The sequence below is a fragment of the Anolis sagrei genome, chromosome 5 (assembly GCF_037176765.1).
Source record: "Anolis sagrei isolate rAnoSag1 chromosome 5, rAnoSag1.mat, whole genome shotgun sequence".
In the NCBI taxonomy this organism is placed as follows: domain Eukaryota; kingdom Metazoa; phylum Chordata; class Lepidosauria; order Squamata; family Dactyloidae; genus Anolis; species Anolis sagrei.
In genome coordinates this window covers 181,027,290-181,044,983 of record NC_090025.1, presented here as the reverse complement: position 1 = coordinate 181,044,983, position 17,694 = coordinate 181,027,290, and the positions used below count along the sequence as shown (strand labels likewise).

The 17,694-nt window shown below is 43.7% G+C and overlaps 1 protein-coding gene across 1 annotated transcript in view; it reads left to right on the top strand.

Moving 5' to 3' along the window:
- The first annotated feature begins 244 nt into the window (after nucleotides 1–244).
- The window catches only part of LOC132775667 (aldo-keto reductase family 1 member B1-like), a 28,447-nt gene continuing 10,997 nt past the window's right edge, over nucleotides 245–17,694 (top strand). The window contains exons 1-6 of the mRNA XM_067469298.1: nucleotides 245–428; nucleotides 7,642–7,809; nucleotides 9,348–9,464; nucleotides 10,779–10,856; nucleotides 16,660–16,782; nucleotides 16,983–17,080. Coding sequence (XP_067325399.1) covers nucleotides 363–428; nucleotides 7,642–7,809; nucleotides 9,348–9,464; nucleotides 10,779–10,856; nucleotides 16,660–16,782; nucleotides 16,983–17,080 — 650 coding nt within the window. The 5' untranslated portion in view covers nucleotides 245–362. The remainder of the gene's footprint in view (nucleotides 429–7,641; nucleotides 7,810–9,347; nucleotides 9,465–10,778; nucleotides 10,857–16,659; nucleotides 16,783–16,982; nucleotides 17,081–17,694) is intronic.

Here is a 17,694-nt window from a genome sequence, read left to right as displayed (position 1 = left end):
AAGCAAAGCACCCCTGAGATAGCCATGCTTCCACCAGACTGAGGGCAGAGAGTTCCACTCTTGACCAACTCTAGGAAGTCCTTCCTAATGTTCAGATGGTATCTTTGGCCCCGTGACCCCATTGAGTTCTAGTTTCCAGGGCTGCTCCCTCTTCCTTATGACAGCCTTGATTCATATCTGGTCCCTTTCTCTGTGAGTTGAGGACCGCTTTTCGAAACTCCTCCCTCCTCCTGGGTTTGACCCTCTGAGAGCCGGGCGAAAGGCAGGAGGCGGAGCCGGCACTTGGGTTGAAAGCGAGCCTTTCCTTGCTTCCTTTCCTTTCCTTTCCCGGGGAGGCAAAGCCGGCGAGGAGGGCTTGGGCTATGGCAAGCTTCGTGGAGCTGAGCACCAAGGCGAGGATGCCCCTCCTGGGCCTGGGCACTTGGCAGGTACTTGGCGGAGGGGAGGGCAAGGCTGGGGATCCGCTTTCGCTTTGGCCCTTGGCCCCTTGGAAGCTTCCGATTTGGGGAGAGGGCTTGGCTCCCTTTCCTCCCGCAGGAGCCGCGAGTGCTTTTGAACGAGGACAAAGGTCTTTGGGGGGTTGCTTCTGGGCCATTGGCTCCCTGATTGTGTGCACGTTTGTCCCGCCTCTTATGTAAGTCTGGCCTATTGCGTGTTCAACTCATTCATGGCAAGTATTAATTTATTTCTCGTGCCAGGAGCGAACCAAGACAGTTATGTTGCATTACAAACGAACAAAAACACAAAGTTTGCAGGCTTGGTATTCTATTAAATGTCCTTTGAGCAGTATCTGGCCACTTGGAGTGCCTCTGGTGTTGCTGCAAGAAGGTCCTCCATTGTGCATGTGGCAGGGCTCAGGTTGCATTGCAACAGGTGGTCTGTGGTTTGCTCTTCTCCACACTCGCATGTCGTGGATTCCACTTTGTAGCCCCATTTCGTAAGGTTGGCTCTGCATCTCGTGGTGCCAGAGCGCAGTCTGTTCAGTGCCTTCCAAGTCACCCAGTTTTCTGTATGCCCAGGAGGGAGTTTCTCATTTGGTATCAGCCATTGATTGAGGTTCTGGGTTTGAGCCTGCCACTTTTGGACTCTTGCTTGCTGGGGTGTTCCAGCGAGTGGCTCTGTAGATCTTAGAAAACTATTTCTTGATTTAAGCTCTGGTGGCTGGGAGGGCCTTTGCATAACTGAAGCTCGTGTGCCAGCTGCGACCGTACCTCACAAAGTCGGATTTGGCCACAGTGGTCCACACCTTAGTTACTTCTACATTGGACTATTGCAATGCGCTCTCCGTGGGGCTGCCCTTGAAGATGGCCCGGAAATTTCAATTGGTCCAACAGGCAGCAGCTAGATTATTAACTGGTCCTTTGACCAGTGGTAGGTGGTCTGTGGTTTGCTCTTCTCCACACTCGCATGTCAAGGACTCCACTTTGTGGAGCGGTCAACCCTCCTGTTTAAGGAGCTCCACTGGCTGCTGTTTATTTTCCGGGCCCAGTTCAAGATCCAGGTTTTGACATACAAAGCCCTGAACGGTTTGGGACCCGCCTACCTGCGCGATCGCATTTCCGTCTACAGACCCTCTTCGATTTTCCGGAGAGGCTCTTCTCTGGCTGCCGCCTGCATCGCAAATGCGACTTGTGGGGATGAGAGAGGGGGCCTTCTCTGTGGTGGCCCCTCTGCTCTGGAATTCACTCCCCAGGGATATTAGGCAGGCCCCCCACATTGACAACATTCAGGAGGAATCTGAAAACCTGGTTATTCCAAAGTGCCTTCAATGATTGAATGTAAGATACTCCCATCACCAAACTTTGCACAAATTGACCTCAGAAGCACTTTATTTTATGGTTCATGCAATTAAATCCTTCCTTATCCCCGGATCCTCCTCCCCGATAATTTACATTGTCCTATCTCCAAGCGTTTTAAAATTTTAACTTTGAATTTGGCCCTGCCCAGTGAAAATCTTTTGCGTTTTAATAGTTGATTTTATATTGTCGTTTATTATATTGGTTTTCCATTTTATGCATTTATTTTCTGATTGTGTTATGCTTTTGTGTTATATTGTGTGTATTGTACTGATGGGTGTGGCCTCGTGTAAGCTGCCCCGAGTCCCCCTAAGGGGAGATGGAGCGGGGTATAAATAAAGTTATTATTATTATTATTATTATTATTATTATGTCATTGGCTTGCTGGCTGATATCCAAACAGAGGATGGGCCGGAGATGTCACTGCCTTGGTCATTTCACTATTGGTTGCTACTCCCCGGCGGATGTCAGGTGGTGCAGTACCAGCTAAACAGTGTAATTTCTCCAGTTGTGTAGTGCGCATACACCCCGTGATAATGCGGCATGTCTCATTAAGAGCCACATCCACTGTTTTAGTGTGGTGAGATGTGTTCCACACTGGGCATGCATACTCAGCCACAGAGTAGCATAGCGCAAGGGCAGATGTCTTCACTGTGTCTGGTTGTGATCCCCAGGTTGTGCCAGTCAGCTTTTGTATGATATTGTTTCTAGTGCCCTCTTTTTGCTTGATATTCAGGCAGTGCTTCTTGTAGGTCAGAGCACGGTCCAGAGTGATTTCCAGGTCTTTGGGTGTGCTGCAATCCTCCAGTGGGATTCCTTCATGGCAAGTGCATTAACCTCATAAGGCAGACATGGGCAAACTTGGGCCCGCTGGGTGTTTTGGACTTCAACTCCCATAATTCCTAACAGCCGGTAATTTATGGTATGGTATAGCAAGCATGGACAAACTTGGGCCCGCCGGGTGTTTTGGACTTCAACTCCCATAATTCCTAACAGCCGGTAGGCTGTTAGGAATTGTGGGAGTTGAAGTCCAAAACACCCGGCGGGCCCAAGTTTGTCCATGCTTGCTATACCATACCATAAATTCTGTATTGACTTGAAAGCAATGCATGCGAAAGGAGACTTAGTAGACCACAAACTGAACATGAGCCAACAATGTGATTCAGCATTAAGTCCACAACTACTTTTATTAGAGTCTACTGGCTTGGGTACCCAGCGTTGGCCGGGTTATTTATTATATATGTGCAAAGAAACCAAAATATTTCCCAAAAAAGCAGGAACCCCTTTTCCAATGGGAAGGGTGAAGAAGAACACCACGAAAGTTGAATCTTTTAAACTACGAAAAACTATTTATTGTGTGGCCATAGCAATAACGACAAACAAGCAAACAGGAATGCAATCGAAGAGTTTATCGCAACCCTTTTATCACTTTGGTAGTAAATGGAATATATATTTTCATTGGTTCCCAGAGACAAATCATTTCACTGGTCTAGGCTAGTGATGCAGTTGCTCATTAGTTGTTTATGATTTTGATTGACATTATCGCACACGTTGGGTCCTAACTATGGCACAACTATGGCACAACTATAGTCTATTGTTCTCTGACCATGACTGCCTTAAGGAATCAATATTATCTGTTAGTCTATTGCAAACATGACTCCAGAGCGATTGGGAAACTTGGGAGTTCTAACTAGTTACCAGCTAGCCGGTTTTGTCCAGATGTAGTGTTATCCTTGAGTTGTACGTAACTTCTTCTCTGCAGCAGTTTAACCCGCCACCGGGGGCTCCTGAACCCTTTGAAGGATTCAAACTGGAACTGGCCTTGGAATTGGCCTTTTCCCACTCTTTTTTCAGACATTACATATATTCCAGTTCTCATTTGATCATAAATAATCCCAAGGTTCTTCTATGAAAGAACCTTGAGAGTATTTATGAAAGAACAGTGCTGTCTTTGAAACGCTAATCGCAATTTCATGGGGAAATGCCAATGGCTTCATCGAAAGTTGTGGTGTGTATATGTGTGTCAGAAATGCAAAACTTAGGCGGAAAAGAGCAAACAGCATTTTGTTGTTGTTTGCTTTTAAGTATTATTCTACTCAAGTATACGTCCAAAATTTTTAGACAAAAAATTGACCACCCCCCCTATAACCTGGATCGACTTACCCATGGGTCAATTAAAGTACCATATCTTCTTTTTAAAAAGGAACTGTCCCCTTCTCTGCGTTGAGTATTTATTATTTATTTACAGTATTTATATTCCGCCTTTCTCACCCCGCAGGGGACTCAGGGCGGATTACAATGTACATATACATGGCAAACATTCAGTGCCATAGACACACAACATATATAGATAGACACTCGAAGGCTATTAACTTTCCAGCTTCTGGCCACCAGGGGAGCTGTCACTTCCTCATTCTTGGTATACTTCCTGGAGATTTTTTTTTATGGCCTCGTAAATCAGTTAATTTAGCCTCCTCACAAAGTGGTACCTAATTTTCCTACTTGACAGATACAACCGTCTTTCAGGTTGCAAAGGTCGACAGCAAGCTACACAATCTTTGTCGGGAGCTCACTCCGACCTGGACTGGCTTCGAACTCATGACTTTCGTTCAGTAGTGATCTTAATGCAGCTGACTCCCAGCCAGCTGTGCCACAGTCCCAATGAGTAGCGAAAGGCAAGAGTATAGTCCATCCGGGGGGGGGGGGGGGTCGCTTATAAGAAGCACCACCTTTCTGCTTTCCCTACCATGGTGTCACTTCTCACCTTTTTGAATGTCTGGGCAGGAAAATAGCCAAGGCAGCACCCACTCTTTGGAACCTCCCTTAAAGGAGCGCTGAGTGAGTGCAGGAGTTTGGTGTTTCTTTTAGCTTTCCCAGGATGGACTAAGTTCTCACCTTTCCCCACTTGACTCAGAGAAGCAGGTGGCTCCTTTGTTATTATAAGAGTTCATATAGTACCTTAACTTTGATCAAACATGGAAGTGTAGGGGAAAAGAAACCAAAATATTTCCCAAAAAGCAGGAGCCCTCTTTCCAATAGGGAGGGCGAGGAAGGACACCACGAAGGTTGAATCTTAAGACTGCAGAAAAGCTATTTATTGCGAGGCCATAACAATAACAAGAAACAAGCAAACAGGAATGCAATCAAAGGGTTTGTCGCAACACCCAATGGGGCTGCAGAGCTTTTATCACTTTGATAGTAAATGGAATATACATTTTCATTGGTTCCCAAAGACAAATCATTTTATTAGTCTAAGCTCAGTTGCTCATTAGTTGCTCATTAGTTGTTTATGGTTTTGATTGACATTATAGCACAAATGGGATCCTAACAATGACACAACTATAGTCTATTGTCCTCTGACCATGACTGCCTTAATGAACCAATCTTATCTGTTAGTCTGTTGCAAATATGACTCCAGAGCGATTGGGAAACTTGGGAGTCCTACTAGTCACCAACTAGTCGGTTTTGTCTGGATGTAGTGTTATCCTTGAGTTGTAACTTCTTCTCTGCAGCATTTTCTGTAAACATAGGCCTACTGCAGAAATAGGCTAATCTGGCAGTAAATCAGGACATATAGTCATTGGGAACATCTCTGAAAATTTCCTTTTTAAAACCATATCCACTCTAATTAGAAGTTGTTTTTTTGATTCTATCAAATGCCTATTGGAAATTCCATAACCTATTGGAAATAAGTGACTAATGGAATGGCCTTGGATTTGACTCTGAGTAACGTGATTTTAATAATTGTTTTAATGCTGCTGTTGTTGGTTTTTTAGTTTTAATGCATATTTTTATTTTTATTGTATTTATGTATATGTATGGCATCGAATTACTGCCTTTTGTGAGCCGCTCTGAGTCCTCCTGCTGGGGTGAGAAGGGCGGGATATAAATATTGTAAATAAATAAATAAGTGCACCATAACCTTATTGAAAATGGTAAAAATGATGTGACATCCGTTTGGCAAATCTGAATCTCCATGAACATGTGGAGACCACCTTTTAATGCTTGTGAAAACCACTAGTCAAGAAAAGCATGACCCTGTTTGAAGTCAACCCTTTGAACAAGTGATATACACAAGCATTAATGTAATGGCACACAGGTTACTCAGCTGCTAAACTGAAGAACCATGTCTTTAAACTGCCAGGGATAAAGACATGCCACTACAAAAATATATTCAGTTAGCAGAGGATGGTTGTTTCTTTGAAGTTGCCCATCTAACTCTCCATTGAAACCTTTTAGTTAAAATATGCACTCAAGACTTAGTCTTCTTTTAAAATAACATCTCAGGTTTACTAACAAACTTCTTGAATATATCCTTGTATATATAGTCCATAGCCCAATGTCTTTAAGCATATAGATATAGTCCAAACTGTACTCACGGACGTCTGAAAGGAGACAAACCGCATCCACCTCCATTGAGGTCTAAAAGAGTACTGTATAACAAAAATGGAATCCTGCCTATGGAAGTGGGCACCTCAGCCACATATACACATACATATTTTCACTTTTTTCACTTTTTTGCTGTGGCCCAGTCTGGTGATCTGGAATATAAAGTAATGAGAAAGTGCTGGTTTCTAATATATGTAATTTCTTTATGCTTGTAGGTAAAAAGTATTTCTTGTTTCTTTGTCAGTGTTGATGTGGAGATTGTCTGGTTTGCCTACTCTGGAACACACAACACATAATTGTCCTTCTTTAGGGGTCCCTTTCAAATCTATGATACTATATCTGTGTGTGTGTGTGTGAATCATATCTATCTATCTATATCTATCTATGGCTGTATGGCTCTTTGTCAGGAGGGCTTTGATTATGTTTTCTTGCCCTGGTAAAGGGAATTGGACTGGATGGCCTTAAGTATTTTCTGATGCTCATGGGAATTCTGTGTTGGAAGTTTGCCCCAATTCTGTCATTGGTGGGGTTAGGAATGCTCTGATTGTAGGTGAACTATAAATCCCAGTAATTACAACTCGCAAATGTCAAGGTCTATTTTCCCCAAACTCCATCTGTGCTCATATTTGGGCACATTGAGTATTCGTGCCAAGTTTGGTCCAGATCCATCATTGTTTGAGTCCACAGTGCTCTCTAGATCAGTGGTTCTCAACCTGTGGGTCCCCAGGTGTTTTGGCCTACAACTCCCAGAAATCCCATCCAGTTTACTAGCTGTTAGGATTTCTGAGAGTTGAAGGCCAAAACATCTGGGGACCCACAGGTTGAGAACCACTGCTCTAGATGTAGGAGAACTACAACTCCAAAACTCAAGGTCAATGCCCACCAAACCGTTCTAGGGGAGTCCTGTGTGCCAAGTTTGGTTCAATTCCATCGTTGGTGGAGTTCAGAATGCTCTTTGATTATAGGTGAACTATAAATCCCAGCAACTACAACTCCCAAATGACAAAATCATAATTTTTTGAGTAATGGTCACTCCTTGTGTTGTGAGACGTTTTGTTGCCAAATTTGGTGTGATTTCATTCATTGGTTCTTTTGTTTTTAAGGTACTAATTATGCACAGAGCATATATATATATATATATATATATATATATATATATATGTATATATAGGGTAGGTAGGCAGAGGGAGGGAGGGAGAGATGTGATGTTCCAATTGGCATAATCATCAGTAAACATCAATAGTTTGAAAAGATATGTTTTCCCATCCTTCCCAAACCTAAGGAGAAGGGGTACTGATTACAATCCTGGCAGAAATGCATTGTTGATAATTATATTTAGAAATACTTGAAAATATTTCATGAACTCTTTTATATACAGTATGTGAATGTGTGTAAAAATATAGAGATAGCACATTTTATTTGATGCTCGATCTTGAAATGCCATTCTTTGCCTCAGGCAGCTCTTGGGAAAGTCGGAGATGCCGTGAAAATTGCCATTGACCTTGGGTACCGCCACTTCGACTGTGCTCGCTTTTACAGGAATGAGGGAGAAATTGGGGATGCCTTCCAGCAGAAGATAAGGGAAGGAGCCGTAAAGCGGGAAGAACTCTTCATTGTCACTAAGGTATGCTGGTGACTGTGATGAACAAATGGCTGCAAATCCTCAAAGAGGATGCATGTATGTGTCTTCAACCTGCCTGTCAACATATGACAGCCCCGCAGATTTTCTCAAGTTTTCTTAAGCCAGGAATCCTCAAAGAAGGCTTTTCCAAGTCCTTCCTCTAAAATATAGCTTACAGCAAGTACCATATCTACTCGAGTATAAGCTGAGTTTTTCAGCCCTTTTTTAGGCTGGAAAAGTCTCCCTTGGCTTAAAGGTTATTTATTATTTTACTATATTTATTATTATTTGAAACACAAGATTATTATTATTATTATTATTATTACATTTATTATTTTACTCTATTTATTATTATTACATATATTATTTTACTCTATTATTGTTAGTATTACATTTACATTATTTTACTCTATTATTATTTTTACATTTATTATTTTACTCTATTCTTTATTGTTCACCTGCATAACATTTTTTTTCTCTGGCAAGGCAGTGTGTGGTCTGATGAAATGTGAAATACATGTGGTTTATTTTACATTATGCCACAAAATGGTTACCTATTGATCTACTCACATTTGCATGTTTTCATGCAAATCACACGTCGGACACTTCCCAAGTGTCTAGGACTGTGTGATGTATCGGCGAATAATGCGTGCAGATCCCAGTAAGGTGTCCTTCTGCAGCTGGCAGGTGATAATTTTGTCAGCGCCTATTGTGTTTAAGTGCAGGCCAAGGTCTTTAGGCACTGAACCCAGTGTGCTGATCACCACTAGGACCACCTTGACTGGCTTGTGCCAGTGTATTTGCAGTTCGATCTTTAAATCCTCATATCGTGTCAGCTTTTCCAGTTGTTTCTCTTCAATCCTGCTGTCACCTGGGATTGCAACATCAACAATCCATACTTTGTTTTTTAACACGATCGTGAGTTTAGGAGTATTGTGCTCTAAAATTGTGCTATATTTATTATTATTATCATTGCATTTACATTATTTTACTCTGTTGTTGTTGTTGTTACATTTATTATTTTACTCTATTTATTATTATTACATTTATTATTTTACTCTACTATTACATTTACATTATTTTACTCTGTTACTATTATTACATTTATTATTTTACTCTATTCCTTATTGTTCACCTGCGTAACATATTTCTTTTCTCTGGCAAGGCAGTGTGTGGTCCGATCAAACGTGAACTAAACGTGGTTTATTTTACATTATGCCACAAAATGGTATCTATTGATCTACTCACATTTGCATGTTTTCAAACTGCTAGGTTGGCAGAAGCTGGGGCTAACAATGGGAGCTCACCCTGCTTCCCAGACTCGAACTGCCAACCTTCTAGTCAGCAAGTTCTGGAGCTCAACGGTTTAACTCGCGGTGCCACTTGGGGCTACAAAGGTATAATCCCAAATAATTTGAAGAGAAACTGGCCCCTGAATCAATTTTTCTAAGTTAGGTTAACCATCATGTCAGCTGTGTGAATGACTTCCTGTTGTTTACTTTCATTGACTGTGTTGGTGGATTCTGTCTTTTCCTTTGCAGGTTTGGTGCAATTCCCATGAAAAACCCCTTGTTAAGAAATCGTGCCAGGATTCTCTAGCAGATTTGAAAGTGGACTACTTGGATCTCTACCTCATGCATTTTCCCATGGGATTCAAGGTATTGTAAGCACATAAAAAACTGCAAGAATAAGTTGTCTTAGGTTATAGTTTCCAGAAACCCATGACAGGCACATGCTTTCCGAGGCATTGCGGGACTTGTGCTTTGAAAAGGAATTTTTTCCAACTGTGGGCCATTATCACCTTCTTACTTTCCTTGGGGATGAACATTAAATGTGGCAGGAAGCATGAAAATTTGGCAAACGACTTGTCTGGATGGAGAAGTGCAAGACCTCATGATGAGTCTCCATTTCTGAAAACACAAAGGTTCTCTGTGGTTTGGAGAGCTGTCCGTTGCCTTTGGGAAACACACACAGATTTCTGATGTTATAAATTATAGTATTGGAGAGCTGGAGGAAAACTAAGGGGAAATGTAGTCCTGCCAATTCAGGTGTGTAGCATATTTTGTGTGTTTTGAATTTTTTTCTTTAAAAAAAGACATGATTGTACGTGTCAAAAGTTTGGCACTATCTGGAATGGGAGGTCTGAAACATGCTCTAAGTCAGTGTTTCTCAAGCTGGAGGTTGGGGTCCCTGTGGGGGGGGGGGTCGTGAGGGGGGAATGAGAGGGATTGCCAGAGAGCATCAGTTGGTCATGGGGGTTCAGTGTGGGAAGTTTGGCCCAATTCGATCATTGGTGGGATTCAGAATGCTCTTTGATTGTAGGTGAACTATAAATCCCAGAAACTACAACTCCCAAATGTCAAGGTCTATTTTCCCCAAACTCCACCAGTGTTCACATTTGGCATATTGAGTATTTGTGTCTAGTCTGGTCTGGATCCATCATTCTTTGAGTCCACCGTGCTCTCTGGATGTAGGTGAACTACAACTCCAAAACTCAAGGTCAATGTCCATCAAACCCTTCCAGTCAGTATTTACTGTTGGTCATGGGAGTTCTGTGTGCCAAGTTTGGTTCAATTCCATCATTGGTGGAATTCAGAATGCTCTTTGGTTGTAGGTGAACTATAGATCCCAGCAATTACAACTCCCAAATGACAAAATCAACCTCACCAGTATTCCAATTTGGGCGTATCGAATATTTGTGCCATATTTGGTCCAGTGAATAAAAATACATCCTGCATATAAAAATATTTACATTACAATTCATAACAGTAGCAAACTTAAAGTTATGAAGTAGCAACAAAAATAATTTTATGGTTGGGGGTCACCACAACATGAAGAACTGTATTAAGGGGTCGCAGCATTAGGAAGGTTGAGAACTGCCACTCTAAGTCCACTATTCCACATGAATTTTCCAGTATGTGTGTGCTTTAGTATACAATGGTAGCCAAAACTGTTGTCCTTTCCTCTGACAGCCTGGAGAAGATTTCTCACCTAAGGATGAGGAAGGCATGGTCATCCCCGACAACACCAGTTTTCTAGACACTTGGGAGGTGAGCATGACTCTAAAGCTCAGTTTTAAGATGTGATTTTCAGTGTTGTCCTCTGGTCATGCAGAGGTGTTAGGCATATAGCAGAGTGTTCTATACAATACTCCTCCTCTGGAAGACCTACAGATTCCTAGAGAGATAGAGTTGGCCTGGAGGACCTATAGATTCCTAGAAAAGTTAAAAAATGAGATTTGTTTATTTTTGGTTTTTCCACTTTTGCAGAGGTTCTGCACCTTTAATCCCTGTAAAAGTGTGTTTGTTAGCTTCATTTTATCATTTTTTCCCTGATATGAGCTTAAGTCAGTGAATAGCATTTTTTCCTTTGTTTCAGAACAGTTAAGATAGATCACGCTAGGAGGGTAAGGCTTGTATCCAAAGGGAAATAAGTAATATAGTGATGGAAAATATAATGTACTAAAGGAAGTCAGAAGGAAAATGCTACAAAAATGGTATGGGACTCCTGCACAACTTTCACGTTTTTTACCAGGGTTAGCGTACAGGAGTTGGCATGGTTGTAAACAAACTCCTCGATGGACTGTCCCCCTCGATGGACTGTCCCCCTCGATGGACTGTCACCTTGTCGTGGTGAGGGGGCTTGCGTGTTCCGATGAACCTGTGGGCACAACAACTGGAGTCCTGCACTCCCAGGAGTGGCCGCGGGGGAGGTCCCAGACCAAGCACAGTCCGAAGACCCAAAGACCTCAAAGGCGGAGCAGGCGGAGGATAACATGGCACATGTTACAACGGCTGCGAAGGCGGATGAAGGCTGCAACAGACTGAGAAGCCATGGTCATTGTGTTAAACTACATCACCAATGGAACCTCACTCTGTGAAGACTGTGTGTTGATCAGTTGTGCACTGACCTCCACACATTAAAAAAACCCATGCACAGGCGTCTTCCAAAGAAAATAAAAAACAAACCAACCAAAGTCCCATGGCGATCAGCGAGTGGCGACGGGGGCAGGACTGTGAAATCTGGAAGCCTCTAGTCACAGACTGGCACATGGGCGGTGGGTACGGACTCAGTCGTTCTACCTCAAGGACCGAGGCAGTTGAGTAGTTCGGCAGCTGTATCCGCAACTGAGCAGCCCTTTTGAGGACCCACTCGGCTCACCCCACATGGGGAGGGGGCTAGAAAAGGTGCCCTAAACATAGTCTGCCTCACTTATCCCTGACTGGACTGCCGCGTCCAGTGGGGTCACCACCCTGCGGCCAAAAAAGAAAAATGAACTTCGGTACGTGGAACGTACGGACTCTGATGGACAACAGTGGCAGTGAACGCCCCGAACGCAGAACTGCCATCATTGCAAGGGAGCTGGGACGCTTCAACATCGACATAGCAGCCCTTCAGGAGACCCGGAGAGCAGGAGAGGGACAGCTGAAGGAAGAAAAAGGAGGCTACACCTTCTTCTGGAAGGGACTGCCCGAAAAAGACCAAAGAATGCACGGAGTTGGCTTCGCCATCAGAAATGATCTGATGAAACATCTGTCCGAAGCACCCACTGGCATCAACGAACGACTCTCAACCCTCCGAATCGATCTTGCCAAAAACCAATGGGCAACCATCATAAGTGCCTATGCACCAACACTAGATGCTGACGAAGACATCAAGGAGAAATTCTACTGTCAGCTGGACACCATCCTATCGGGGATACCTAAGGAGGACAAAATCATCCTTCTGGGGGACTTCAATGCAAGAGTCGGGCGAGACTTCGACCTGTGGCCAGGCACCATAGGAAAAGACGGGGTTGGAAACAGCAACTCGAATGGCATCCTGCTTCTCACCAAATGTGCGGAGCACAACCTTGTCATCACCAACATGCTCTTCCGCCAGAAAAACAAGTTCAAGACATCATGGAAGCACCCCCGGTCAAAGCACTGGCACCTCTTAGACTATGTAATCACACGTGCCAGAGACCGCCGTGACGTACTCCTCACAAGAGCCATGACAGGTGCTGACGACTGCTGGACCGACCACAGGCTAATCCGATCCACGATGGCTATCACGATCGCCCCCAAGCGCAGACTCCAAGGAAGAAAGACAAGGCGCAAAATGAACACCCAAGCCCTTCAGGAGCCCTCCAGGCGAGCCCATCTCCAAACAGCACTCAAGGACCATCTACCCACAGTACACCCCGAAAATGTTGAGGACCATTGGAACAAACTGAAGACCTCCATCATCCAAGCCTGCGAAGAAACTATTGGATACCAAGCCAAGAAACATCAAGATTGGTTTGATGAAAATGACACTGAGATCCAACAGCTAATCGACAAGAAAAGGAAAGCCTTCCAAACATGGCAGAGAGACATCAACTGTGCTGCTAAGAAAAAGATCTACGCCAGTGCAAAAGCTGAGGTCCAAAGAAGGACAAGAGAACTCAAGAACATCTGGTGGACAAAGAAGGCTGAAGAAATCCAACACCTGGCAGATACCCATAATGCTCAAGGATTTTTCAAAGCCACAAAGGTCATCTATGGACCAAGAAACCATGGCATACAGCCTCTACGCTCATCAGACGGAACCAAACTCCTGAAGGATCAAAAGTCAATTGCACTACGTTGGAAAGAACACTACCAAAGCCTCCTAAACCGCAGCTCCAATGTGGCCGAAGAGGTCCTCTCACAAATCCCGCAACAACAAACCAGGGATGAGCTTGCAGCACTGCCTAGTTTGGAAGAAGTCAGCAATGCCATCAGCCAACAAAAGAACAACAAAGCCAGCGGACCGGATGGGATCCCTGCTGAAATCTTTAAAGAGGGAGGACCCGAGCTGACACACCAACTCCACCAGCTCATAGAAAAAGTGTGGGTGACCGAGAAAATCCCAGCAGACTTCAAGGATGCCACCATCATCACCCTCTTCAAAAAAGGGGAAAGAACAGACTGCGGAAACTATCGAGGTATCTCCCTTCTAACCTCTGCTGGAAAAATCCTCGCAAGAATCCTTGCAAACCGCCTTCTGCCCCTCTCAGAAGACACCCTCCCAGAATCTCAGAATGGCTTCCGCCCCTCCAGAGGAACCGTGGACATGATCTTCACTGCACGACAGCTCCAAGAAAAATGCAGAGAACAAAATCAACCTCTGTACATGGCATTCATCGACCTTGCAAAGGCATTCGACACAGTGAATCGCAACGCTCTCTGGACCATCCTCCAAAAAATCGGGTGCCCAAGCAAATTTGTGAACATCCTGCGGCTCCTCCACGATGACATGATGGCAACAGTCTTGGACAGCAATGGCTCCCAAAGTGACCCATTTAAGGGGGAATCGGGTGTCAAACAGGGATGTGTTATTGCCCCAACTTTATTCTCCATCTTCATTGCTATGATACTTCATCTTGTTGATGGGAAGCTTCCCACCGGAGTGGAAGTCATCTATCGGACAGATGGCAAGCTGTTTAACCTCAGCAGACTGAAAGCCAAAACCAAGGTCACAACAACATCTGTTATAGAACTCCAGTATGCTGATGACAATGTCGTCTGTGCGCATACGGAAGAAGATCTACAAGCCACTCTCAACACCTTTGCAGAAGCATACACAAAGCTTGGCCTGTCACTGAACATTGAGAAAACCAAAGTGCTGTTCCAGCAGTCACCAGCCGTCCCCTCTCCAATGCCAGAGATACAGCTTAATGGTGTAACATTAGAAAATGTTGACCATTTCCGCTACCTTGGCAGCCACCTCTCCACCAAAGTCAACATCAACGCCGAAATACAACACTGCTTGAGCTCTGCAAGTGCAGCATTTTCCCGAATGAGGCAGAGAGTGTTTGAGGACCGGGACATCCGTAGGGATACCAAGGTGCTTGTCTATAAAGCTATTGTCCTCCCAACCCTGCTATATGCCTGTGAGACGTGGACTGTCTACAGACGTCACATGCAGCTCCTGGAACGATTCCATCAGCGCTGCCTCCGGAAAATCCTGCAAATCTCCTGGGAAGACAAGCAGACAAATGTCAGTGTGCTGGAAGAAGCAAAGACCACCAGCATTGAAGCGATGGTCCTCCAACATCAACTCCGCTGGACAGGCCACATTGTCCGGATGCCTGACCACCGTCTCCCAAAGCAGTTGCTCTACTCCGAACTCAAGAACGGAAAACGGAATGTTGGTGGACAGGAAAAGAGATTTAAAGATGGGCTCAAAGCCAACCTTAAAAACTCTGGCATAGACACTGAGAACTGGGAAGCCCTGGCCCTTGACCGCTCCAGCTGGAGGTCAGCTGTGACCAGCAGTGCTGCAGAATTTGAGGAGGCACGAGTGGAGGGTGAAAGAGAGAAACGTGCCAGGAGGAAGGCGCGCCAAGCCAACCCCGACCGGGACCGCCTTCCACCTGGAAACCAATGCCCTCACTGCGGAAGAAGATGCAGAGCAAGAATAGGGCTCCACAGCCACCTACGGACCCACAAGGAAACCCATGATGGAAGACCATCTTACTCGTCCAACGAGGGATCGCCTAAGTAAGTAAGAAAACAAAGAAATATGTTTAATCACATGATACTTTTTTTGTCGTGTCAGGAGCGACTTGAGAAACTGCAAGTCGCTTCTGGTGTGAGAGAATTCGCCGTCTTCAAGGACGTTGCCCAGGGGACGCCAGGATGTCTTGATGTTTTTACCATCCTTGTGGGAGGCTTTTCTTATGTCCCCACATGAGGAGCTGGAGCTGACAGAGGGAGCTCATCCGTGCTCTCCCCAGATTCGAACCTGTGACCTGTCGGTCTTCAGTCCTGCTGGCACAAGGGTTTAACCCACTGCACCACGTGGGGCTCCTATCACATGATATGAGAATGTGATATAACACAGGCGTATTGGAGAACAATTGAAGGAGAAATTAATAGAATATTAAATCTTGAAATAGTAATAGACAATAGAAATGTATTACATGCAAGGATACCAGGAATGTATAATGTGCAAAAGGAAAAGGTGGTTTACAAATTAATAGCATGTGTGCAAACAGTTTTAGTGAGGGATTAGAAAGATAAAACAAAGTGGACTCTGACAAATTGGTATAATTATATAATTAATATGTTAAATGTGTAAATGACAATTGGTCAATTGAACAATATGGATAAAATAGGAAATGTTATAAGAATTAAGAGTATGTGGGATCCAGTTAGGAATTATTTAGAGAATGTATTAAGATGTGGAGTGGAAAAAATTAAGTTTAAGACTGATATTTCAAATGCAACTTCAGCCTTCGGGCTGAGAGAGGCGGTATATAAATATGGTAAATAAATAAATAATAGTGGGTTGTTGTAGGGTTGAATGTATTAAGATGTGGAGTGGAAAATTGAGTTTAAGACTGATATTTCAAATATAACTTCTGCCTTCGGGCTGAGAGAGGTGGTATATAAATATGGTAAATAAATAAATAATAGTGGGTTGTTGTAGGGGTTGTTTTTTTTGGGGGGGGGGGGGGGCTATATGGCCATATTCTAGAGTTCTAGAACATGGCCATATAGCCCGAAAACACCTACAACAACCCAGTGATTCCGGCCATGAAAGCCTTTGACAATACAAATAAATAATATCTCCAGGGGGAGGGGTGGAGGTTGGGAGTGGGTTAAAACAATAAATAATAATAAAAAGGAGGGTAAGGCCTGGTCTAAGGCCATGTAATTAGTTTCAAAATTGACTGCAAACCTGAGTGTTAATTAATCTCTCTCTTTCTCATGCACACACTAGTCCATGATGATCTCTGGAGAAGTGCAGGGTAGAAAATTGCTCCTGGAACTTTCCACATTTGCTTACACCTTCTCTTACTGCTACATCGAGACAAAGGCTTTATGCCCTATCTTTTTTCCTTAGGCAATGGAGGAGCTGGTCGACTGTGGGCTAGTGAAAGCCATTGGCATCTCCAACTTCAACCATGACCAGATCGAGAGGCTCTTGAGCAAACCTGGCTTAAAATACAAACCAGTGAATAATCAGGTATAATTTTGCTCTTAGCAGCTGAGCAGGAGATTTTGCTTCAGCTTCCCATTAGGAACCTCTTCTCCTCAACAAAGACCACCTTTCCTTGTCCTTCAGGAAAGGTGGCATAGGGAGAGGTGGTACTCAAAAAGTGTGTTGTGTGATGGCCATGTTGTCACCTGCTTGTTGGATAATCCAATGTTTGTTTGAATTTTCAGATAGAGTGCCACCCATATCTTACTCAGGAGAAACTGATCCCCTATTGTCAGTCCAAAGGCATTGCCGTGACTGCTTTCCGCCCTTTTGGTGCTCATACGTAAGATTGTTTTGAACTTCCTTTGATGGAATGACAACTGTCTTTGTCCAGAGGGTTCCGTTTAAGGGGAACATGTTGCGTAGTTGGTGTATAGGTCAGCTTTCTGTGATATGACACCTTCATGATTTTTGAGATTGAAATTCCCATCATCACAAGTTATTGGACATGCTAGCTAGGACAATAATGATCATCATCATCATCACACAGTCCTAAACCCTTGGGAAGGGTTTAAATTGTGATTTTGTGATACGAAATCCAGCATATATATTTTGTTTGCTGTGTCATACTGTGTTTTTGTGTAAGAATAATAATAATAATAATAATAATAATAATAATAATAATAATAGGGGAAAAGATAAAGAGGATGACAGAGAGAGCAAGAAGGAGAAAAGATACTGGAGAGAGAGAAAGAGAGGGAAAGGAAGGGAAATAGAAGGAAAGAGGGATGGTGAAAGTGAGAGATGGAGAGAGAAGTGAGAGGGAAGGAAGGAGAGTGAAAAAGAGAGTAGGGAAGGAGATAGAGAGGTAGAGAGAAGGAGAAATAGAGGATTAGAGAGAGAGAGAAGGTCAAAAGAAAGAGACGAGACAGAGAGAGAGGGAAAGGGAGTGAAAGA